We start from the raw sequence: 26,924 nt of genomic DNA, 5'->3' as shown, positions 1-26,924 counted from the left end.
AGTCATTTTTTATGCTGAAGTTTTACTAACACTAAATAGTTTCAAGGTCCCCTGAAATGTTTCTGTTTATGGGATTTCCTTCACCAGGTTGCTTGCGCTCCACAAATCCCTAACAACTGTGATTCGAAACAGCATCCCTTAGCACAGAGTGCTGTTAATGATTCTCTGCTTGAAATGGTGGAAAGCCAGGGAGCAGTGGGATGGAGAGAAGTGCAGGTGCGAGTCATTATCCAAAGGGTGTACTGTTTGCCTGCAAGAGAAGCTTACAGAAGCCACGTTCAGGGAAACAAGCCTCTTTGTGCAACATCCGTCATAAATTCAGATCCACCGAACGTTAGGTGAGTAATAAGATGCATGGGAATTTTCCTGTTGAGGCTGTGATATACGAGAAACCAAAGAGGAGGGAGTTTGGAAATGTCATTCTTGTCAGCTCACAGGGAATAAGCACTGTCAGCAAGGCCCAGGGCTCTGGATGGAAGTGGTGTGGTTTTTTAATAGGTATAGTGTGACACAGAAGCAGTCTTGCCCAGAGGAGGGGAAGGATCTGTCTGTAGTTCCTGTCACCAACAGGCTTTTCTAAAATGAGGATTTTTGCACAGATGCCACTGGAGAAACATAGGTGTACACATGCAAACTTCCATTGTGAAGCCACTGGAGAAAGCTCTTGTTGACTTCTGGTAATCTGGAGGTCACAGCAGTTCAGCTTCTGTGCAGTAAAAAGTGATCTGGTTTCAAAACATTATCAGCAATGCAGAAATCTTATGTGCAAAACCCGTGGAGCATACAGCATTAGACAAAAGGTTTTACCCTCTGCATCCTAACAGTGGTCTGTTTTCAGTGTAGGGAATCAAGAATGGGACCTTGTTCTCATAAGTACAAAAGCTGTGCCAGACATTTTCCCTTCTGACCAGTACTGAACTGTTGGATCCTTTCCTTTTATGATCCTTGAAGTTTGAGACCAAAGACTGATTTCAAAGTCTTTCTCAGCAACTCTGGGTCTGAGATCACTGTGTCTATTATTGAATTTCCTTCCTCTGGTTTTGCACTAACTTTTGGTTCATGCTGGCTTAAAATTTTGGAAGGTAAGATACATTTGATTTTGTTTTCACTCAGGAAGCTTATTAATGTGAGTTGCAGTGGCAGAACTTATATAAAGCTGCTAAGTTCAGCCTTTCAGGACATGAGGAGATCTCTTTTCCTGCAGTTTAGGACCTGAGTGGAGATGTGCAATTAGTTTAAAAGGTCCCGTTGAGAACTCTCCAGGTGTGATTTGCAGTAGGCTTTGAAGGGATTCTTCAAAGGTTTGAAGAATTTGAGTTCCTCTAAGCCACCCTGCTGGTGGATAGTAGCATGCTCACGGGTCCTTCTTCCTGAGCTTTTGGAGTATCAGAATTCTTCCAGTTCTTACTACCTTGTAAGCCACTGGATAGTTCACAGCGCTCATTGATCAATAAAATTACTCCAGGAGGAATTGAGGAAGATTGTTCTTTCCTAAAATGCAAGCTTGGTCATCACCCACAGGAAAGTGATTACCAACAGCCTTGTCCCCAACATTTTTTTTAAAATCCTTTGCATATAATAGTTATATTGACCTTAACATGCATTATTTTTTAAAAAAAGTAATTGATACATCTTGTTGTTTGAGCTCATTGCTTTATATTTAATTAATTCTTGCTAGATTATATATTTTTTTAAAAAGTGAGAGGAAAAGTACTTTAGCAGTCCCACATCAATACATGATTTTGAGGACAGCATAGATTTTCTTCCAGAGGGCTATGTTTGATCAGAAATCAGGTAGCTGATAGTCTGTTCTTCAAGCTCATTTTTAACAACATCAATTCTAGCAGAGTTCAAATGATAATACTGTCTCCATATTTCCTTCCCAACTTTTAACCAAAAGTATACTTAACTTTCAGTCACACAGTTTGAGGCAGTTAACCTGCCTGAGCCCACACCCTTCACAGGAATGGGGTGAAAGAAAACAGAAATCTCAGATTGCACGTCTTATGTCAAACTTGAGATAGAAATAAAATAAAAAGTGAGAGTCCATTGCCTCTGAGTACATGCTATAGTTGCGTATTCTCACATGCAGTTGTTAAACTGGCCTCTTGGGAGTCCAAGTGTTATAGATGTCCCAGCTCAGAAAAGAGCTTGGTTGTTGTTATTTGCAGCTATCAGACAGTCTTTTGGACCCTGAAGAGAAAAATCAACTTACTTTCTCTTTTGCAAAGAAGAAAACTAATGCTTCTTTTAAAGACAGGAATGGAAAACACCTCATACTGCTTTATCAGCTGCTATTTTCATGGCTGATAAGTATCCACATGGGACTTTTCTTCTCTATCAAAAATGTCTGTGTCTGTCACCTGATAATGAGCAAAAGGGTCCAATGCTCTTTGGCAGTTCTTTAAACCAACTGATGGCTCATTCTTTCGTAATGAAAAACTCTCTTTTTTTCTTTCTGAACTTCTTTTAGTAAAGTAAAATTGCTATGAAAGCAATGTTTGTGTTTTATCAGGCAAGATGTGTTAGACAACTCATTGTTTTGTAAACAACAGTTAATTGATTTGTATTTTAGACGGGCTGTTTTATTGTGTATCTTCTTTTGCAGCACTCCACAATAACCTACATGTTGTTGCCACAGGGAAGCATTAAAAACCACAGTAAGCTGAAAAGAGGCAGGAAATTAAATGTGGAGCAAGGGAAGTGACACATTTTGTTCAAGGCATCCAGTTTCTAGAAAGAGTGGCAGACTGTGGAGAAACCTCTATTTTCATTGTAAGGAAATGGATTCATTTCATTGGTTAAAACGAACACCGGTAAAGCATAGAAATTAGAGTAATGCCTATATGCATCCGGGTTTATTATTCATAAATACAGATATACAGAATATGGCCTTTTGCTGACAGAAAAATGGATATGTCCGATGGGTTTAGATATGCTTAGCTGAAGTATCTGAAGTATTTTCCGAGGGCACTGAAAATTCAGTACAGAGACTGAGATTTTTTTCCAGCTTCTGTTGTACGTAAATTGGACCCGTGTTCCCTGCATTACTGTCGAATCATTTGCCTTTCCCCCTGTAATCAATTGCTTTCTCAAATGGAATTTTCATGCTGAAGGAGTTTCATTGGGGGGAAAAAAAAGAAGAAAATATGACTCGCCATGACTGTCTGCCCATTTCCAGCATTCCTGGCATACTTTTTGCCACTTTTTCCCCTCTGATGAGAGAGATACTTTTGCTAATAACACAACACATGTTTGTCTAAAGCCGATTATTTTGCCTTTGTTTTGAAAAATGCCTGGCTTACATGTGCAAGGACCCCAAAGAGACTCCTGTCAACCTGAGGAGCTCACTGGCACTGAGGTGTCTGACTCACTGCGTCGGCCTTGTACTTTGTGTTCCTGGGATAAAGCAGTGTATAATTTGGATTTTGCTCTTGCCAGTATCTGTTTGTTTTGAGCAGGCCACGTGAGTGCAGTAAAAAATAAAGTTGGTCAGTTTTATGCCTTAAAGGACAGGGCCGGTTGTGTGGTAGTGGGTGAAACTAAAATAGATGCATTTTTAGGACTATTAGGCTGTTAAACTGGTCAGAGCACTCAAAAGATTTGGGTGAGGAGGCTCGAGAGAGAAGAGTGTTTTCTATTAAGAAGCAAGAGCTAACCACTGCTAATACAAAACAATGCTAGCTATAACTGTGAAATCCACATTTTAAAATCTTTGTGAGTGACTACAGAAATTTTCCATTCGCTTCTCTTGGCTTATGTTTTGACCTCCTTCCTACCTGAACATTAGCACTCTAAGCCTACTACAACTCTTTATTCCAAGAACAAAAGAAAACCAGTACATTTACTAGAAAATATAATGTGATCTGCCTCTGTGCGCTGGTCAGCAATAGTTCTTTTGGTTTTGCTCTTGATTTTGTTTTGCATTTGCCAGATCTTAGAGCAGTGGAAAGGCCTGCTACCATGCAAGCAGGACCCTTGGGGAGCAAAATATTTAGAAGAGCCAAGGATTTGTTTGAGTGGCTGGAAGAAATAGAACTATGGGGAAAGTTGCATTTCTCTGTCTGAGCAGGCCCCAGAAACATGACAGTCAGTTGCTGGGATTCATTATGCTCTAGAAAGTTGTTGCAAGTTTCTGAGTAGTCTTTTCCTACGTAATTCAGTGTAAAACAGTTTTATTGGTAAGTGGTAATACTGCAAAACTAATTCATTTCAAAGTTGGATTTCCCTTTTATCCTCTTTTTTTTCATCTGATGATCTTTGCTGTTTATCTTAACATAAATCTAGTCAACGGGTTAACCTGTCTGGCAGCATACACAACTAAAAGTGGTGTGTCAGGTGCTGCAACTAGCATTCCAAGTAGGTGGACTAATATATTGAAAAGTCACCCTTATGGTATGGAAAACCTAGCTGAAATTTTATAAAGTGTATTGAAACAACAACAACAACAAAAAAGAACCCTGTAGATCTTCTTATTTGAAAAGATTCCAGATTGGAAAGGACTGTCATGAAAGATACATATTCACAGATGCTAACATCTGTCAGAATGTTTCTTGTGGCTGACTTAAATCTGTTTACAGCATTCCATTTGTTTTTTGTGCTTTTTCAACAAAACATTTTAAATTGAATGGTCATAAATGCAAGTTTTTAAAAATTACATTATATTTCTGGGATGTGATTTTTCAAGTGGGAAATAAACAGGAAATAGGTAACTGAAGTGCAGTAGAGAGTACTGTGTAAGCTAGAAGTTTGCTCTGATTTTCCCTTTTCAGATCCTTCTCAGAAGTGAAGATATGTGCTTTTAATATTCTTGCAAAGTAGTCTAATTGCTACTTGACGGACTTGTAATAATTCTAACAGCTGTGGTTCAAGATCTAGTAACCTGTTTCTGCTTTGAAGGAGTTTTTTTGTTTGGTTGGTTAGTTTTTTGTTATTCACAGTTAAGACTCCCTGGCACTTGGATTATTCCCTTTTGCCTCCACCCTGCTCTGTTTGTAGTTCTCAAACCGGAGCCACCAAAACAGAGAGGAAGGACAAAAGACTGTTGGAAAAACAGTTTGGGTATCACATTGTCTACTGAAATGTTAAATTATATATTTAACACTGTAGCTTTCTCATGCTGTTGCCCAGATAGCCCAGAAAGTGTTTTCCCTGCTGCTGCAGACGGATAGATAGAACTTGGGCTTCTTCCAGTGCCACTGTAGTACAACAATTTGTTAATTTGACATTACTGTTTATTTTTCAGTGCTAAATATTTACATGATCTTATTCTGTCCAAGGCCAAGGTGAAAGCACTGTTATCTGATATACTCTGTACAAATTAAAAAAAAAAAGGACCCTTCAACATACACTACTGTTTTTCAGCCCTGCGCTGGGAATAGGCAATTAAACAATTTGCCATCGTTCTAAAGTATGTCAAGGCAGTGGTAAAAGCTGCTGATGTAGAAAAGAGTCTCAGGAAGACAGTAGCCAGCATAGACCACCAGTGTGACAGGGATTCAGTCTCTTTGGAAAGCAAATGGGCAGGACACAACACTGTGTATGCAGGCTTCCGTATGTGTCTAGCAAAAAGGAGACACTGGTTGCTAGCTTGTATTTCCTCCATACTCAAGTGCTTAGACTGATCAGTAAAGTGCCCATATGTTCACAGAAGATAGTCGCCGCCCACCGAAGACTTCTGTTGGTCAAGAAGGAGCTCTGCTTACTATGTATTCCCCGTGACAGAGAAATTGCGGAGATATGTAAATAACAGAGAGACAGATAAATGGTATAGAAGCATCATTATGTGGAGCTGTGTATTCGCCACCACATACCTTGTAACCATACCTTTTCACACCTCCCACATCTGATGATTGCATACAGGGCTTTAGAAAGCTGGGGAAGCCTTATTGCACCTCGAGACCTCATTTCCCACTGCTGTTTTATGGCTGTATCCACCCAACTGATTGTTTTCAGGGGAATATGTAAATGGGAGGAATGGGAAGAACAATGTAGTCCCCTGTATGTTATCCTATAGTGAAGACCAGCCTAGGCAGTAGAAAGTAATTTGAAAAGGTGATTTTCCAGCCCTAGAGCAACAATCAAGGTATGTGCTGTTGTAGGTTGTGTGGTTTAAACAAGGAATAGTAATTTTCCAGCACCTGTTATTTGTCAAGAATTATTCTAAGATGACCTATGTAAAAGGTATGGAATCTTCCCCTTGATTTTGACCTTTCTTCCTTGTGAATTTTTGTATCTCTGAAAGTTATGTCGATGACACAACTGAAAGCAGAAATCCTCCGTGTGTGTTTTACACCTCTACCTTTCACTGACCACATGACTTCAGTCCTGACCTGAAGGAAGTGTTCAAGTCATGCTGGAGCTCTCAAAAACTTTTGTAAAAGCCAGAATCTGTCTCTGGGATTTGTTTTTCTGCCACTGTGTTACAGAAGGCAAGGACCATGAACACTGATAAATGTTACAAATGCCTAGATGGACACACACTGAGCTAGCAGTTGGGAGAGAAATGTAACTGCCCAAATACTGCCCATAATTTCTGTGCAACTTGGGCAGGTACACTCTCTTTGTGTGCATAGTCTTAACTATCTGCATAGATCAGTAGATGTGCAAAGATACATCAGCATAGCTTTAATACAACAGTGGGTTTCTGTAAAGGTAGATTCTTAGAAATAACTTTTTGTCATAAGCTTTGTAAAAGTTTCACTTTGGATATAACAAATCAATAGTCCTTGGAAAGGTGTTATATACTCTTTTGGGAAGAAGGAGGTCTGTTATCACAAAGGCTATAGAGTCAAGAATATACAGTCCTATGTGGTTCTGAAATTATGGGCACGCTGTAGTAATTAAGACAAGACAGACTTGGGAAGGGACAATATTGCTAGGACATAGCGCATTTGTATCTTAAGCTTTTATACACCTTCTTTTATAGAATACAAAAGATTAAAATACAGCAAACAAAACGAATAAAATAAAGCTCCTCAGAAAAGACAGTCTCAATTAGTTTTTTTCAGTAAGCATTGTGGTTGAAAATTGGTATGTAACTTATAAATGCACTTAAAAGTTATCTTATGCTCACATGTCAGTCCTGGGTGGCTGCAGTGCCTGCTGGTTTTGTTCCATTTCTTGCAGCCTAAAGCAGTCACCAACACCGCGCTGGGTGGGGATCCGCTACGGGCTGTGCTGAAATCCTCAAACTCATTTCAGTTAATGCCTCAGCCCCTCTTTGGCTAAAGGGGGTTTCACTGGGTCTGGCAAAGAACACACTCCTCAAACAAGAAAAGTGGTGAGCAAAAGCCTGGGGTGAACTTACCGTGTATTGCACTTCACAGCGTAACGGCTCAAGTGGAATGGTAGTTAAGAGAGATCTAGTTGGGTTTGTAATTTTTGTCCTGCAGTAAGAAAAAAGGAAACTATTCACCTGATGCATACTGCCCCATATATGTTCAAAATGGTTTTGTAACTCACTGAATTTAGATACTTGTTTTGAGGCCTGTGTTTGGCTGCAGTGTGAGCTCCTCTGGACAGCATGCTTTGCAAGTGCTTAAGGCTAGGACTGAATGTGAAATATATTTCAGAGAGGTTTCACATGTAAATGGACCAGGAATGATGTCATGAAGTTGCAGAGTGTAATTTTTGGTGATGTTTGTAACGTGGGCTGTGTTTCATTCCATATCACATGATAACAGGATTTTATATGCATACTTTTAAAATTATTTCTCTGTATCAGTTGTTTCCCAGGTCTGGCACTCTTACTTTTCATGCTATGCCAGTCATTGAGAAGGATCTCACAGAAGCAGCTCCTGCCCTTCTGGAGGTGCTAATCTGAGCCATCAGGCAGTTACCACCAGCCAACTGTAAATATCTTTGTGCAGCTGCTTACTCCTACTCAGAGGCACTTACTGATCTGTGCAACCCGTGCAAGGGCTACATCTGAAAGCTGTCTTCATATGGCCACCTGGGAGTGGGGTGAGGGTACTGATCGCTCCCACCAGCCTTCCTTGTGTCTGTAGCAGTGGAAGGAAGGAGGCAGAGATGGAAGTGAAAGCAGCAGGTAGGCTCTCCCTGGCTTTGTGCTGGGTCCTCTGCTCGGGAGGTTTTTGTCCACTTTCACATACACACGAATGTGGATAGCAGGTAGGAGTGAAGGTGCAGTGAAGTCCCTCCAGTGTTTCCACCTTCCATGTGTTTGTACTGCTATTTGACACTTGGAACTTGTGCTGTCACTGCATCATCCTGTCTTGTCTTCTCCTGTCATCCTTACCTAGGAAGATGGCTTTAAGGAAATGATTATAAAAGTATAAAATTATTCCATATTTCTCGGTAGTTTCTCAACAATTCTTGACCAAGGGCAGCCACATACTTGGGAGTGCCTGCCTGGCAGGTGGGCTATAGTCCCTTCTACAGCTGTGCAGTCATGGTTCCTATTCAGCACGTGCTGCAGGAACTCCACCAGCAAGGAGACATTTGCTTCTCTTTCTGAGTGAGTGAACAGGGGAACTGCAAGGAGTGCATCATTAATGAGGTGGCATAAGAGATTGCACTGGAGTTCCAGCTTCACGGAGGTGGAAAGTGTAGTTGGGGTCATGGAAGTAGATTCCCAGGTGTGGGAGTGTGTGGTAGGTTGTGGGAGAAGGAAGCAATGTGTGGAGCTGAGGTCCTCATATAAGGGACATGAGAGTGGTCATAAGGCATTAAAATACCATTTTGTGTGAGTTACCTTTCTGTCTGCCCATTAGTTTCCCTTGAGCCCATGTAGTTCCTGCTATGGATATCCTCTCTGAGGCAGCAGCTTTCCCCACTATTGAACTCGAATATGGCCTAGTCATGACATCTACAGATGTTCTTGTCTTTGTCCTATAACGATGACATTATGCATTTTCCCCTGCCTCTGAACAAATGCCAAAATTTGTAAATTCTGTTTGACATGAGGAAAAATGTGCAAGGAAATCAATTTGATTGGAACAAGTTGTGTCACATCTTCAATACAGAGCTATGAATTGGCTGCCTATAGTGACATAATGTAAAAGGGAAGCGGAAGAGCTCGTTAGCAAAAACATTCAGTGCCTGATCTTTGCAGTGTTTTTAATGTCTTTATTTCTGTTTAATTGTAAGTGTGCATTTCCTTTGCAAGGGAGCTGAAAACTGCCAAAACTTTCCTGCTGCAACCTGGGTTGTTTAGTTATGGTTAAAAATATCTGTGATAGTAGCTCATCTATACCTCAGTGCTTCTGTGTATCTGAGTCGTCATCTGTATTTGGACTGCCAGGATTTGGGGGAGAATAGTAGGAATAACATCCTGAGAAAACAGGTATTTGAAGTGGATGCTTCAATAATCAGGAAAACTGGTGGCTCTCAGACTCTTTGCACTTCAACACTGTAAGTGGGGAAGGACTCTGCTATGGTTGTGGATTTGTAAGAAATGAGTTAGAAATCAGGTTATATACACCGTGGAGAAGGGGAGAACTCGAAGCAAAAAGAAGTCCCACCTCTGATTTAGAGGTTGTAACTTCAGCAAATCAACAATCTGCAACGAGATATTTATTTTTAAATGCTACAAAGGGTTGCATGATGTTGGATAACATCTGTATGTTAGATTTAGGAAACTCCTGCACAGGTGAATAGATTCTGTTGTCAACTTTGTTTGATCCCCATTAAATACATAGAATCTGGATTTGGGGGTGACCCATCTGGTTGCAGTTGCTGTTTGGGTAGTGCAAATCAGGAGAAATTAAAAAGTCATGCATTGAGCAAAAGTATGAGATTGAAGAATCGTGATATTTGGAAATAAGGTTTTTTTCTTATAGATGTATTTTTGTGAGTTTCTAAGATTTTTGAGTGAAGAACCCGAAATTTCCTCTTGCTAAGCCTTATGTATAAATGTATTTCCTTTATAAAGGTGAAAAAGAAGAAAAGCTAGGTAGGATTCTTACTTATTTGTTGGACTTCAGAAGCTGAGGTTTGAACATACACATCCAGTATTTTGAAATGGAAAAGAAATATAAAAACAGGCAGTACTGTTGCATCCTTTATGTGCTTCTAAAGGAAGCCTCCCTTTTTTCCTTTAAGGTGGACTAATATTCATACAACACTGTCTTGTGACAGTTCTTTGGAACCAGCAAACACGGGACTAGAAGGAATTGTGATTGGCTTAGCAGAGTGGATAGCAAGCCTGACCTCCCAGCAAAGACCTGAAGGGTTTGTCTCTGTCAGAGGTCACTGCTGAAATACATAGAAGCAGACAGTGACAAAGTAACTGTTTTCACGATAAAACCACCTATTTAAAAGTAGCAGATACACAGTCCAATAGTCAAAGGATAATGAAGAATGTGTGTGTGCACAGCATGGTTGAACAAAAATTGCTGAGTGTTGCAGCACTTCAATATATGTTACGTCTGTTTTAGTTAATAAGTTTTAGTCTGAATTTGCAACCCGGGAGTTGCATGCATCCTTTTTTCCCATTGAATAGAAATAGATGTGTTTTTCCTTTTCTGTATATGAACTGGATAAATCTGAGTCTCTTTCTTTTTTCTGCAATTTTGCTTTGTATTTGGCACAATAAAGATATAAATCCTGTAGTATGTTTTGAGAGTGCACAGAAATCTGAAGTATAAAGTGTCATTTCTCTGCGTGCATTATTTATTACAACTGAATTCATAACAACAGTACAGCAAAGCAATGTTACAGCAAAACGTGGTAATATATTGTGAGAATCGGGCTGTGTTCAGCTTCAGGGTGGACTAACGTGTTTATGCCTGTAGGTCAGTCCCTTGGTTAATATTTCCTTCCTTTATCCAAGGCATCACTGAAAGCCCAGGGCTTCAGGCTGCCAGGAGGATTTGCTGGGCGAGCTGAGTGGCCACGTGGTTTGTCTCTCCCCCTGCATTCCCCATGCTCAGTGTGTCTCTGCACACGCTGTTCGGTAAACAAACTTTGGAGAACCAGAGCAAGCTGGTTCAGAGCAGCCAGTTCATTCACACAGACCACTTGGAAAGTGATGCCTTTGCGCAGCCTTGACGTACGGGCTGAGGGAAGCAGAGAAGTTAGTATTTATGTTTTCATTAATGCTTTTTATAGCTGCGAGCCAGCTGTAGCTAGTTAACATTAGCCTAGGACATCTATTAGTGTGCAGACCTCTTACGCAGGATAAAGGGCTTCTGATGGAAACAGAGTTGTTACTCATGGTCCTCATGGCTGTGTGTTTACATGAAGGCTGTTTGTGCTGACATAGGATATATATTAGAACAGCATGCACCTTTTTAATGAACAGATTTTCCAGGATTCAAGAGGATTTTGTGTAAAAACTTCTAGTGTCAAAAATCTCAATGTTTTCATCTTTAAATGGCTTATTGCTTGTTTAAAAGCTATTATTTTGAAATAATGCTTTGTAGCTACACAGGTACAAGAAGTATTTTCTATTTAGTTTTTAGGATGAGTCGGGAATAAGCAGTATTGTTGCAAGTCTCGAACACACCAATTTGGACTGCTAAATTTTTTTGCTATGAATGATGTAAGTGGCTGGCAGTAGCACAGGATGGATTGGACCTAGGAGTTTGGCCCAGAGGAATTGATGGCTCAGCTATCCTTCTCTGGTTTCTCCCAGTTCTTGCTTTTTATTCCCGCTCCCCCCCCCCCCTTCTTCTGGAAGATCGTTAGTCAGATGGGTATTTAAAAATAAATAACAAAAGCAACTGCAAAACAGAGAATGAGGAAGACACAAGAAGTGCTGTTTTTAGAGCTCCTATGACAAGCACCATGGTCTCTGGTATTTGCGTCAATACAACACTTTCCTTTCCTGGTCAGTCAGTGTTCCCCAAACAACTCTGACAGCTAAGCTTGACCAGGCAATGGCAGAGGCATCTAAAGAAGTAGGAAATTTTGTCTATCCTCTGCTTTGCATTTCTGTAGAGGGTGTGGAATGAGCTTATTGCTTTCTCACAGCGAATTTAGTCATTTTAATAGTTAAAGCTTTGGAATAGAACATTTCAGGACTGGCTTCCCTCTCAAGTTTTCTTCTCCTGCAGAAGATAGATTGCACTGAAGACCATTGTTGCGACTCCTCTTCTTTCCAGGTCTTTTGCCTCTGCTTGCAGTGTGGTTTACAGAGACCAGAGAAGATTCCTGAGCCATTGTAAAACAGTCTCAGCATGAATTTCCATTCCTGTGATCCTTCTAACAGTCCCACCAATTCTCACTGATGAACTCTTCAAGTGGAGGGGAATTCAAAAAGTTCATTGTAAAAAGCTTTAGTTTGCCTTGTTAAGCCTTGCCACCTCTTGAAAACATTGATTACATCAGCCATCATCATGTCAGAATTATACCTTTATGGTTCACAAAGAGAGGCTTTATAATGCTATTCTTTTTCATCTGTGCATCAGTATCTGTATGTGGAATTGCTTAGTAGCCCCACATGCCAATGTCAACTCACATGGTTGAACTTCTGTCTTACCAAGACAAAAAATCAAGATTATCTCCCAAAATTGAATCACTTCTAATCTCCTTTTCAGATAAATTTCCTCCACCCATCCATTTAGGTACACCACCCTTAGTGATCCACTTGAAAAGAATGTGACAAGCTCTTGAAAGCCCTGTGAGACTGTGGAAGCACAGCTGTTGAATTATGTGGGTTCATTGCCTACAGCTGTACCCTCAAAATACAGGGTGGGAAAACTTCCATCAGTAGTATCTAGGCTTCCCTACAGGGTGTATTCTGTGATTTGGCCTGGTATTACCTTTCTAAATGTGGGTCAAGGCTCAGTTCATTCCAATTTCGAAGTCAGCTAGTCTTTTGAGGGCCGTAATAATAATTTCTTACTGAGGCAATGTCAAGCTTTGATATGCTCACGTTCTTCCTTTTAATGCAAACCAGCAAAATTGTGCTGGAATGTTTTGCACCATTTGGTAGATCTGCTGGAGGCTTTTGTTCATTGTGATCTGATAGAAAACGTTTTTGTTCATATTTACTCTTCTCCTAAATGCTTCATAAGCATTCTTTATTATGTACATGGAAATGACCTATGTGGTGTCGTCATGTGCTGGCCCTTGGGCTTGTTTTGTATTGACTGTTCTGCTATTCAGGGTCCTTTCTCATTTGTTCCTTGTGTTCTTGTGACTGAAACTAAAATCACTGTGCAAGAATTTAGCTGGAGGAATGTGGAGAATTGGGAAAAACAATTTTATCCAGCAGAGTTTTCCCACAAAGATGGCTGGGACAATCAGCATCATGCTGCTAGCTTTGGATATTGTGTATATCAATGCATCAGATACTGTATTACAGGACTGTGTAGCCTAAAAAGCAATGTCTTTCTCCTCCAAACATTCGGCAAAGGCGTTTTTAGTGTTTTCTCAAAGTCCATGCTTCTGTGACATCTAATTTAATACAGCCAAATTTATCATAACCAGATCCTGCCTAACCAATCCTTTCCCTGAGTCAGTTGCCTGTTCTCTTTAATTTATGGATCTTGCTAGTTTTTCCAGCACACAAAGAACGTGTGTTTGGAGGTAAGGAGGCATTTTTCCTTGGCAGGGCACCTGGTTACAGCATGGATTTTCCTATTCCTGAAATGCTGTGATAATGTAGAATAGTACACAATTATGTCCTGCAATCAAAATCTTTTTGACCAAATCTGGCAGGAGTTTTTGCCTGATTTTTCTGATGGATTTTTCTGATGGCTTGGGGATGGTCTTTTTCTTGTGTGTTCAGTCCATAGCATCCTAATGAGGCATATGATATGTGGGAGGCATGGATTGGAAAGAGATAAAGCTGCAGTTTCTGTCATCAGGCAGTACTGGGTTGACAGCTACTAATTTTATCTAATCTATTCGCCTTATATCTTACTCCTTATGCCAAGTAATTGCCACAAAACTCCCTCCTCTTGGCCCCTTTGCAAAATAGCTTAATGCATCTTTTTTTTTTTTTTAATCTATATATCATGTTACTGTATGTCAGATGTCAGAAATAACCATGTTGCCTGCTTAAAAAAAAGAAAAGGGGATGGTTGTCTTGGGGTGCAGATGTACAGATGAAATGGATGCTGGAGAAGAGGGAGCTTTAAGGTGATACTGGAATTGGAGACCTTGTTGGTGTGGTTGGGAAAGCCATCCGTACACACTAAAATATTAATAAAGATAAGAAACCGCAGAAAAAATTAACACTGATTTCTGTGGATTATTTACATGGCCTGTTGTTCTGCACACTTACACACACATATTTGTTTCATCCATCTGTTAAAATTTGCTAAAGCATGTGAGCAGTCTAGGCAAACTGCTGCGTATCTCATGCCTAGTCTGATGGGGCACGAACCTGATTAAGGTTTCTAGGTATTTCTGTGGTAATGGGCCTGTGTACCTTATGGCAGAACAGAGAAAAACACTGTCTGTTATTATTCATATGGTGCCACTTAACAATAACAGTTTTTCATTTCTATTTCTATTTGCAAATGCTGAGCTTCCAGACTAATCTGAATTGATGGTCTCTGCTAAAATGTAAATTACAGTATCTATGAACCAATTGCCACTTCATGTTAAGGACTGAAAACTATCAGATGGAAAAAGTTTTTCTATACCAGTGACTTTGACAGTCTCTTGATTATTCCTTTTTTCCCCTCAATTATCAGTGACGTTTAACTACATTTCCTCCACCAGTCAAGTCCCATTTTCTTAATCCCCCACATTTAAACTTTGAAAGCTCAGATGGTTTGTTCTCAGAAGTACCTCTTCTAGTGTATTTGAGCGTGTTCTTGCCATTAGTCAAACTCACAGGTTTTCTTCATCCTGTTGTGAAGAAAGTGTTGGCTGACCAGGCTTTTCTAAGTGGTGAAGGAGAAAGGAAGGTAAGAATGAAGGAGATCCCATACTGGGCACTTTAGGTCAAGGATGAAAGTACAGAAAGGTATTGAAATCTTGGGAGAAGCTACAGGCAGTAAGTGAGAGTGATGGTCTTGTTGGTCAGCTTGCCATGGAAGTTGGCAGGATGATGATATGTGAGAGATATGCTGGGGTTAATTCTTTTAATGAGCAAGTGCTCAGTGACACTTCTAGTCCCAGCTCTTCTGGCTTGTGTCTGCTAAACTATCCAGTAAGGGAGTGGGCAAATAAAAAAGAAACCCAAAGCAAGCTCTTTTTATTATGAAATCATGACAATTTTGGTTTTCAACAGTAAAATTATTTTGTTATGCACATCTGAAGGAATTTTGTCTAGCTAAGGATTAGTGCCACAGAGTTGTTGAGTGATAGCTTGTCCAGTATTTTTCCCACTAAATGCTTTTTGAGTCACCTTCCATCTTCTGCTCTTGGTCAAGGGACTAAGGATTTTCTATTCATCTTCATAGCAGCAGCACTCAAATTGGGCATCACAGAGTTCCTGCCAACCCCGCCACTTCTGAGAGCAGGAGAGGGGGAAGACCACCGGCATGTGCTTGTGGAGGAGGCAGGGATGCCGATGCCGCAGGGGAGTGGAACGGAGAGGATGGCAGCAGAGGCCAGGGCGGCCACAGGAACATGACCCTGTGGGAGACTGCTGCGCTCGTGGGGCTGGGTGTAGGCACAGGCAGAGAGCAGGAGGCCGGAAAACATGTGGCTCCTGCTGTTGCTGAATCTCATCCCGCCAAGTCTCCATGGAGGCCTCTAGTATGGGTTCAGTAGCTCCTGGCAGCCAAGGGCTCTCTACATTGCTCGTTTGTCCTCTGGCTAGAGCTTGCAAAGCCCAGCTCCATCAACAGCTTATCACGTGCTCTGCTCTTCTCCCTGAAGCTCTCCACTAGCACATGCCCTTTCTCCTTTCCCCTACTTTGTGCACTGCTTAACTTGTGAACTGCGATTTCAGAACACCCTACAGTTTGCTTGGCTTTTTACCATATGTCAGTGCACTCCCTTCCCAAAGAACTAAAAAAGCTATTATTTTTAAGACCTGACAATTAAGGTGATTATAAAATAGCTGGAAGGAGAATGAATTCAGGTTACATCACTGGGACCATGCAACATCTCAGCAAAGACTAGTTCGGCTCAAAACAAACTGTATTTGCAAGCATGTGTAGTGTTTGTGAGCTGGAAGCAACCCCTGCCTGTAGGTAGTCTGGTATTTTCCATTATGAAAAATTCTTGTGATCTTTTATTTGCAAAGCTGTTTCAACTCTATTGTTTGCTGTAGACTTTTGATGTTCAAAGGGGAATGCCCTCAAGGTGGGAAAATGCCTTGTTTCTTTTGGCAGCAGTGCAGCTGACTCTACCATGGAAACAGGTGGGATTGGAAAGGGAGAAGGGGGAGAGACATTAAGAGGTAGTTTCTCCTCCTCCAGCCCAAGAGGTTCATGCCACCCAAGGCAGGAATTATTTCAAGATGCGAGACAGAGAGCTGAGGCAAAGCTCTTTCCAAACCATCCTCCCAGTTAGGGCAATAGACCACACTGGTCCAGCTACCTCTGTAGGGGCATCACATGGTACTTTCCATACGTTTGAAGCAGCAGCTTGGGTAGCACTTACCTATAGCCTTACCCAGGGCTGACAGCTTTCCTTTTACCCAGCAGTGGGACCTACGTGTCCCCTAATTCAAAGGCTAACAGGCTGTTCAAGCTACAGACCCTGCTAATACCAACTTTCTTTACCTGTATGTTGAGAAGCACAGGTGAAGAATACTCAAAGGAGATGTAATGCCAGATTTCCTACAGTGCAGAATATATATACTAAAACCCAAATGTGTCATCTGTTGATTTCAGAGTACTTAACCTTACCAACTTCAGATTCCTAATGCAGGAAGTTTTAGTAAGTTTTGTTTATATTTGCCTCATGGATTAAAAGACCCAAAACAACAATGTAGAGTGTGGGGGGTTTATTTGTATATTTATATGTATGAATGATACGTATAAACTGTGTGTGTATTCTTTCTAGACCCTTGTTTTCTCCCAGAGCAGCACAGCCTGTTGCAGTTCTGATTTTTGGATCAGGCTGCTCTTTCCATTTTCTGCTGTTTTGTCATCTATGGATTTCTGCTCTCACAGCACAAACTTGAGATTTCTGTACCAGTCAGTTTGCAGTCAGTATGCTATTTATGAATGGACTTCAAAGTCTTATCTTTCTCTCTGTCCTCAGTTCAGTATTATACAATAGAAAGAGATGAATATTGCTAAATAGTTACTATTTGTTTGCAGAATTGATGTGGCATGTAAAACAAATAATTGCACATACAAATAGTACTAGTGCTCACAGCTATTTCTCTTGCATACGCAAATAAGGGATTTACACACTTGTAAGGTCATATTTTGCTTACATAAATGATCTTATCTTCTTGCACCTGGTGTAGCATGGTATTCCAAACATTGTGGTGAACATAAAAATGTCAGCACTATATACAAATTATTTTGGCATATAGCATGCAATATATACCACTTGCAGAGCATGTGGAATAGGGCAGTACAGTGATGAGAATTTTATTCAGGAATTTGTAGTTCTTCTGATTGTTTCATGTTTAAAGCAGTTTGTTCATTCTGGATAAATAAAAGTTTTCTCTGAACAAATGATCTCAGCTGGACTAAGGAGCTGCTTCTCTGAAAGCACGTGAGAGATTAAAAAGAACCTAAAAAAGTAGCATTGGAGGAACAAGGAGAATCCAGGGATGTTGGGCAACGTGGGACCACTTTTTGAGGAGTTCTGCTAAGAACAGAAACACTGCAGCAGTCATTGACACTCTTCCAACAGGCAAGAGCAGAATACATTGTGCAGAGGGTGGGCATGGGACCAGCATGTCCTATTTGCTCTGTATCAAAAAGATGTAGAAGACTCTCTAGTTCTTGGATCTGGTGCAGGAAAATAAATCCCTGAATGTGTTAATCTGCGGGAGTAGAAAAAGGAGGAGGAGAAGGAGATGTGGGAAAAGGAGGAGATGAACATTCTTTTTTTATTATTATTGTAGTTTTAAAGGTGTGCCTAGGATTAATTAATGGGGATTGGGTTAAGTGGTAATTGAGTAACAATTTATTAATCGGATAAACATTAATTCTGACCAGATAATGAGGGAGAGTAGGAGAAACTATGTGTTTAAACAAGCGTGGTTTTGGTTGAGAGCTGTCTGTTACTTAGGCAGGCTGGAGGGAGGGGGCTGCTGGACATTGTGGTTTTGCTTTGTTTGTCAAGGAATCGTTCAGTCCCCAGTTTAGCCATTTTTCATGGTGGATTGACCCCGGATTTGACCTCGATTTCTTTTTGTCCCCTCATCTGCTCTCGCAGAGGTTGCTCATGTCTGTGGGTTGCTGGGATTTCCCCACTTTAAAAACACATCTGTCTGTGTTACTCTCTTAAGTTGATACAAAACCACTGGCCAAGAGTGAGTAATTCTTTCAGTTACTTTCTATGAGTAACTGAAGAAAACCCTCTTTTGAGTAAAAGAACTTAAAGCTTATATTGGTGTGTTATGAGAGGAGGGAAAGGTGAAGTGACCCCTGTGTGAACATACTTTCCTCTTAATAGAAAAAAACAACAAACTCTTCATCATGTAGGGCTTTTTAAGTCTTGATTACATCATCAGGGTCTTTTTACTGTCTTCATCTTTCCACTTCTTGTAGTTCTGCTAATAATTCTTGAGGTTACTGATAGAGTGACAAAATATAAGAATTGAGATGATTGCATTAAGGATATACTAAAAAAACCACCTTATGATCCAGGTTTTCCTGTTGTAAAAATTTATAACTTGCTTTAAACCAGCATAATGATAGTAATATTAAACATTTCTGATGGTATTGAAAACTAGGAAATGTTTTAAATAGGTTAAGAAAAATTTCAGCTTGCCATTAGCTTGATGGTATAGTCTTAAGGTTGGCTATTTAATAGATTAGGTAAGAAACTGAGGAAAGATATTGCTGTTTGAAGGCCTGAAGTAATGATTCATTTGACGCTTTACATAAATAAGGAATTTTTAACTATGATACATTTATTTAGGTCTAGGTTATTATTTATGAGTTGCTTGACATTCTGAAAACCAGGGAACAAAAGACTCCTTATACATAATTTTAAAAGGTGTGGCAATCAGGTAGGATTATCTGTTTCACTGCGTCATAATATCTTGCTGTTTTGTTAGGGCATTTTAGCCTTTTATTGTTTCCTAGAAGAAATACAGTAAGCCACATACAAATAAGCTTTTCATTTTTAAAAAAAAGACTTAATTTTGGCTGTATTTTAGATATATTAGGCACCAGTTGACTGAGTTCTGAAATCTCCAATAAACTGAAGTGGAATGCAGTATTTTATCATTCATCAGTAAGACGCTGCAATTACTGCACCAACTTTTTTGAACAAATATGTTTAATGTTTGAAGACACATGACTAATAAATACTCCCAGTTTCCCTGAGAAACAGGCAACAGAAACAGGACTAGTGGAACAGTCAAGCAAGTATGGTGTGAGGCTTTATGGTATGGTACTTGAGGCTTTATGATATGGTACTCGAGGCTTTTTGAGAAGGATCAGTCATTTAGCATAGCTCAGTTCCCAGGAAAAGGTAGTTTATTTTCCTCCTGTCGGTTCTGGTTTTGAATTGTTTTGTGCACTCCTCAAAGGCCAAGCTGTATGACATCTTTACATATGGTTGTGGTGGCACACAGTGCTGTGAAACTAATTCTGCCATATATTTCTTGTCTGTTCTTTGGGAAAGTTACATCTTTGGCATATTGTTCCAGCGGACATCTGAGGAGCAAAATTTGCTTTATTGTTACAGACTTTTCTTTTTCAGGTAGGACACCATCATGGTGGTACCACAAAGAGAAATCTTCTAGATATTTGCCTAACATTTCAGGAAAACATATACCTAGGTTTTGCTATACTGATGGTGCCCCAGGATTATTTTTGAGCTACATTGGGGAGTTTATAGGAAATTGCATCAAATCATGGAAGTACTAATGAAACGTTGGTTCTGCCATAATCATGATAAAATTCAGAAAAGCTGCCTCGTCTTTGCAGCCTGACTGGAAGGAGCTACCAGGTTGCTTTCAGAGGTTTGCCCATTTTGCGCAAACTCTTTTGACTTCAGTCTTGACAAGCAGAGAGGGATCAGGAGGGGAGCACCCTTCCTACAGTGGAGGAGAAGCCTTCTTGAGGAGCCAGAGAAGAGTAGCTTTGGAAATTACTTGCTGCTGGGGAAAGCAATGTACTCTCTGGTGTACCCTTGTGCTCCTATGTTCAGGAACTGCTCCTGGGTTAACTGCACGTTTGCAATAGGTCTGTTTCATGGGGGTCTTACCCTACGGTTGTGGATATCAGGAAGTGTAGATGATGCAGGTTTAATCCTGGAATAATAATGTGAAAGCCATTAATTTAGTGATAATGCAATCCATCTGCATGCTCAGGAAAGCAGGACATGGCATTCGGTCTGTCTTAGCTCAGGAGCTGTTTGGCATGCATAATTTTGTAGGTATAAGGAAGAGGAGGAGGTAAGCTTATATTTTCTTTAGTAATTAAAAAACACATAAGGTTTAAAGTGCAGAAGGGGTGGTGTGCATGTATTTGAATTTTCTATAAAGAAGGTTTGCATCTTTCTTTGGTCAGAGGAGGAAGAGAGCTTTGATATCCATGATCCACATACAGTCAGGCCAGTGTGTTCCTGCTTGTAGAGTTAAAGTAGGGTTCTGCTTTCTGTACACGCTGATCAAAACACATCTGATGGATGTTCTTAGGTGTGTGTTCCTGTAGATTTCTCAAACTTAACTTAGACAGATGAGCTACAGTGCCGAGGGCTAAAGCCAGGAGAAAAACTTGTATTCTGCCTTTTGTTACAACAAAGGCCTCAGATCCATCTGCAGGATCACTTCTTTCACCAAGGTGAATAAACTGTGGGGTTTATTTGTTTAAAATTCTGAAATCTTCTGCAAGCAGAGCATGTTTCATATTTAGAGAGATAATCTGCAGATGGGCTTCATCTTTGGATTAAGAGCATTTAAAACATTGTGTCATAAACTGAATTGCAACAAACAGCTTTCAAAGGCTACTGGAGTTCAGTAAGAGGTTTGGGAAGTGACCAGTAGGTATGTATTACATCAGGTGTTGTAATAAGTATCGTTACCCTTGTAAGTATTTTCACTTCCTCTGTAACACTAAATCTAAGTGCAAGTGTACGTAGGACCCAAATAATTACTATTATCTCCATATGATGGAGCAGCCTATTTGGTATGCATATACACATATGGATAATGCTGCCCCTATCTGAAAATAAACATAGTATGAGTTTGTGAAGGATAAACGGTGGAAGGAAGATTAGTCTCCCAATAAGAAAAGTTCCAAGTGCCTGTCAGAAAGGAGTATAGATGCCTCATTTGCATTGCTGAATTTTGATAGTTAAAGACCAGCTTTAGCATTGTGTGCAGGGGTTGTTTTTGTTTTTATTTGCCTGCTACCTTTGTGAAAGGAAATATTTAATAATATTTTCCCATAAATGTTTACCCGTAGCTCTCCTGAATTAAGAATGTCTCACTCTACAGGAATGTGAACTAAAAACCAAATAAAGCTTGTAGGCTTCATAACACAGTCATTCGTGCCAATGCTCTGGCCTATGCTTAGTGATGACCTAGAGTCTGAAAATTTATATCCATTTAGTTCCCTAAAAACAGCAAACATGGTTTTTTTTCTTTTTTCCCTTTTTTAAATCAGCAAGAAAGATGTTGCAGGTTTTTTCACTACCTCCTGATTGTAAAATGCTCAAATAGGTAGTATTTTGCTTATTATGAAAAAACAAAAATTCAGCTGTCGTAATTCTTGCAAGTATGAGGTGATAAACTAAAGGAAATGATGTTTGCAGTAGTCTCACTTACAGGCTGATCTGCTTCAGTCTGCGAAAAGGAAACACTGAAGTTAATATGTCCATTTGAACACAATAATTTTTCACCCTAGTATGTTTCAACAGTTGCAGATACCACTAGAGGATTTTTTTAAAACAACTTTTTAGTAAAATTGATTTATAAATAAAATAGAAGGTCCGTAAAGCAGACCATTAAATGGCATCCACATTTGAAGTTTTAGGTAAGTTGAACAAATTCAGTAAACTGTACAGAAGATACATCAGGAGAAATATGAGTCAGAAGAATAGTGGCTGGCACTTGCACACAAATTGAAACTTGAGTTCGAAAGCCTGAACTTCACTTTTGATGACTGTTTTAAATCTTAAGTGTTAGTGAGCTAATTCTGTTAGGGGAAATTAGGTTATGTGTTTGTGTGGTTTTGTAGTGTATGGTTGTAAATGCACATTGACACACTGAAAAAACTGAATGGACTTTAAAACACATAAAAAAGTAAACTTTTCATAGGGTGTTTAACATGTTTTCCATTAAACTGACTTTCTGTGTTTTTGAGGTGTTTCTGCTGTTCCTTTTAAGTGGCTTACATTTTTAAATTGGTCTGTCTCTTCTGCAGTTATAAAATTAAACAGTGATATTGTGTCTAATGTTACGTTATACGGTATCATCTATGCAAATATTTTGTGTAAAATTATTCCGTCAAGGTGGGGGGATTTCTCTCTCTCTCTCTCTCTCTCTCTCTCTCTCTCTCTGTTTAAAATCAGTCTGACTCCATGTCCATCTCTCCACCTCTCCTCACCCTGGTGAGCTGTCTTGTCACCACTACGTGCCAGGGTGCCCATTCAGTTGAGCTGGAACAGTTGTTTGTGGTGCTAATGCAGCAAACTGATGCAGAAGAAAAATAGAATCATAGACACATGGAGTGGTTTCAGTTGGAAGGGACCTTTAAAGGTCATCTAGTCCAACACCGCCCTGCCATGGGCAGGAACACCTTCCACTAGACCAGGTTGCTCAGAGCCCCATTCGACCTGACCTTAAATGTTTTCAGGGATGGGGCATCTACTGCCTCACTGGACAACCTCTTCCTCTTCCAGTGTTTCACCACCCTCATTGTAACAAATTTCTGCCTTGTATCTAGTCTGAATCTGCCCTCTTTTAGTTTAAAACCATTACCCTTTGTCCTATCACAACAGGCCCTATTAGAAAGTCTGTCCCCATCTTTCTTGTAAACCCCCTTTAAGTTTTGGAAGGCCATGACAAGGTCTTCCTGGAACCTTCTCTTTTCCAGGCTGAACAACCCCAACTCTCTCAGTCTGTCCTCACAGAGGAGGTGCTCCAGCCCTCTGATCATTCTTGTGGCCCTCCTCTGCACCTGCTCCAACAGTTCCATGTCTTTCCTGTACTGAGGACTCCAGAGCTGGATGTAATACTCCAGGTAAATTACTTTTGCATCTGAGGTTTGTTTGTTAAAGCCAGTTCCCTGATCTGATTTCTCATGCTGCCTCAACCTGTTTTGTCATGACAGTTAGGAAGGAGGAGTGGGGACAGTGTACTACAGCTTAGGAGCGGGGCATCAGTTGTGTAGGGCAGATACACTTTCATCTGGTGCCTCCACTGAATACTTCCTGACATGAAACTGGTTTTAGTTTGTGGATGTTAGATTTGTGGAATTTTTAGTTTGTGGATGCTAAATGTTTATGCCGCCTGACAAATAGTATTTTCAGTCTGCAGGTTTGATATGGAGATATATATGCATGGATGTGCATTTGTATCTATATTTGCATATGGAAAAAATGTTTAGTTTAAAATTCTGTTGTTCTTGCAGAGCATGAAAAATACAGAGTTTTATGATTTGACAGAAAAATCCTTCAGTGGACATGATTTGAAGTCATAGTTAAGAAGATAATGCTATACAGATAACAAAAATGATCTTGAAATCTGCAGAGTGCTCAAATGCATGTCGTGAGAAGCTGGACAGTTTCCTAGCTGAATCTAGTCATTAAAAAGTTTAGTTTGTGGGGAAGTGTAGGTGGAGAAGTTAATATTTCTTTCATTACTCAACTAGAAATTTGAAAACAATGTAAGAAGTTTCCTGTGTCCTGAGATTGCCTTTGTTAAATTTCAGTCCAGAACGCCTTTTCATATGACAAATCTTATACAAAGCACGTTGAACATGGAAAGTAATTTTGTCTGTTTCTAGGCAGACCAAGTATTCTGACTCTGAGCATTGCAAATTCTAATTTCTGTTTTCTTTGAGCAGTTTTACTTAGATTAATACAGTCTTGTGTCATCAGAGATAGTAGATGTCTTTATTTCTTTTCACATGGCATTCTTCTGTGTCTTACCCACACCCTGCAGACTGGTCTGGGTCACAGATTATTGTATTTTGATTTGATTATACAGAGGTGTTGGAAAGGACTTGGAAAACAGTGGAAAGGCATTCCTTGCCTTCTCCTGCTGGCATGGTTGCATCTCAGTAAAACTTCTGACTAAAACCTGTTGATACACAAAGCTTGAATGGAAGTTTCTCACTGGACATTAAAATGCTGCTGCAGTGCTGAAATATAATATTCTTGCTGTCTGGGAGCATCACTTTGTAAGCAAGCACAGTAAGACTCTAAGTCATTTTTGTGCGGTAGGTGAATACGTGGTACTTTATCTCTGCCTAATGTAGGCTTCAGATAAATTATTTTGAAGTCTCCGTTTACATGATGTAAGTTACATGAGCATTGGAACTGTAAGGGTTATTTCTGTAGTGGAATCATTTCTTTACCTGTATACCAACATACTAAGTAAGGAAAGCATGAAGCTTGCTGTGATGAATTCTGGAGAGATTGCTGATGCTCTGCTGGCAACGCACAGCTTTGTTGACTACCCAGTAACCATTCTTGTATAATTTTTATGAACCACAATTTACCATTTCTCATTTTTCCAGCTAGGTTGTACACTTGTAAAACTAAGTGATGAGATACTTTAAATATATGCCAAATGATTTCTAGCAGATTTTACTTTGGGTATTCAAAGTATCAAAGGAAATCTTCCATGTCTTCAGGGATTTTATGGCCACTGAAGGAGAAATAAATAGGTAAAGAACATATCTTAAGATTCTGATGTAAATACAGTCTATTTAAATATTAATTACTCCTCCCAAATTGTGTAGCCTGGTCCCTTTTTGCACAGTGAACAGGACAAATTAAGTATAGTCTATTGATGCTTCAGTTGTTTTCCAATTTAATGTTACTCAAGTCAACCTGCAGGTAAGATAACTAGAAAGGACATAAAATCCAGAGGATACATTGTCCCTGAGTCCACTGTGATACTGAAATCATGCAGCCCATTCCAAAACAGCAAATACCCAAAGTCTGAACCACTTCATAACTCAATGCAGTGGTCAGGCGTAGTCCATCTTCTCTGACAACTTTAATAAACTGAGTCAGTAGAACAAGAAGATCAGTGTGGTAATTATCATAATTTAACAGTTATAGCAGTAGTTTACATTTGTGTGTTTCTAAACCTGAATAAGTAACACCTTCTAAGCGTTGTTGAAGTAGATGAATTGTCTCTGTTGTTCTTCAGGTAAGCAAAAATACAGGTGGTGAGGACAGTGCTTTTCCCAAGTGTGTGTCCTTCCAGGCCAGCATCAGCACCCTCTGTCTAGGTGTTGAAGTAGTTGTTTGGAAATGATGAACTGTTCCTATGACCTCATTTTGGAATAACTGCAGACAATGTTTCTTTCTGGCACCTGACAGCTGCTTGCTTTCTTGCCAAAGTCTATAAGCACTGACATCAAAGAAGTTAACCAGAGTCCAAAGACAAATCTGTATTGATGCCTTAAGATTTCTGTTACTCTGTTGCTGATTTGTGCATGTAAAACAGAAATAACTTCTGTTCATTTTTGGGTTCTTTTCCTATGCTGCTCACTGTTGTTCTTTTGTTAACTTGAGTGTTTTAGCTAGAAAACAGTATTTCCCACTAGGGAAATATAACTGTCTTCCAGAAAATGTTGTTCTTGCCACTTCATCAATTGGATGTTGTTCATATAGCTGTATTTACAAAGTTGATTTTTCCCAGCTCCTACCACTTAATAACAATTTAATAATAATTTTAAAATAGAATATAAAATATACAGCATCGTTTATATAAGGGCTGTAATGCATTAGCATCCTACCTGTAGGATTAAAACAAGTGTCCACACAGTGAAATGAAAAAATGTTGAATACTGGGAATCTTTCGTTAGTACCTAATATTGAAATTTGGGGTCAGTATGTATACAAAGGTCTGTATATGGAACAGTGAAAAACACACGTAGTACAGCAGATTGGGGAAAATGGGGAAGTGGATGGGGCAAGACAGAGTTATGAATTCAAGTTAAACACCTGTAGGATGAAATCAGATGTTCTTTTGGTATCTCATCCCAAATCAGATGATATCACATTTATGTGCCTTACAAGAACATATTTTTTTATCTGTTTTTATAGTATGGAATATCCCTTTAGTCAGCTAGGGTAGCTGATCCCTCCAAACTTGTTGTGCATCCCCACCCTACTTGCTGGTTGGTGGTGTGAGAAGCAGAAAAGGCCTTGACTCTATGTAACCACTGCACAGCAATGCCTGAATTATCAACACCGTTTCCAGCACAAATCCAAAACATAGCCCCACACTAGCTACTATGAAGAAAACTAACTGTATTCCAGCCAAAATCAGCACATTCTGCACTCCTTATTCCATACCATTTACATCATGCTCAAGTCCCATGCTATCCAATACATCCTCATTAACCCCCACCCTCAGCCCCATCCTTTGATACGATACACAGATATAATTCCCTTAGTCTATGGACCACCCCTATAAAACGTCTTTAAAATGTCCACAAATGTCATCGAGTTCATTTAGTCCATGACTTTGGGCTCCATCTGTTATGGTGGTCACTGAGGACAGGAGAGGTGGTGTGGTGCATGGAGTTACTGGGGACCAAAGCCAGCTCAGGTCATGTCACTGCTGCATTTGCTCTGCTTCTTGTAAGGCTTGTCCTCCATTGGTTCAGGTTGTTCCTGCTACACTTACTTCTGTAACATGCAACTCAAATCTTGGGTTACAATAATTTAAAGGTATTTCCATTACAATCCTCAGCCCTGGTCGCTTTGGACCAGCCCATAGG

General features: G+C 39.9%; 1 protein-coding gene across 4 annotated transcripts in view; it reads left to right on the top strand.

The window, feature by feature from the left end:
- SPIDR (scaffold protein involved in DNA repair) overlaps positions 1-26,924 on the top strand; it is a 209,819-nt gene that overhangs the window by 137,493 nt on the left and 45,402 nt on the right. For all 4 annotated transcript variants that reach the window (XM_055799070.1, XM_055799069.1, XM_055799071.1 and 1 more), the window contains exon 10: positions 88-338. In XM_055799070.1, the coding sequence (XP_055655045.1) occupies positions 88-338 (251 nt within the window). The remainder of the gene's footprint in view (positions 1-87; positions 339-26,924) is intronic.

Source organism: Falco peregrinus, chromosome 3 (genome assembly GCF_023634155.1).
Source record: "Falco peregrinus isolate bFalPer1 chromosome 3, bFalPer1.pri, whole genome shotgun sequence".
Taxonomy (NCBI): Eukaryota; Metazoa; Chordata; class Aves; order Falconiformes; family Falconidae; genus Falco; species Falco peregrinus.
This window is presented reverse-complemented; position numbering and strand designations above follow the sequence as displayed.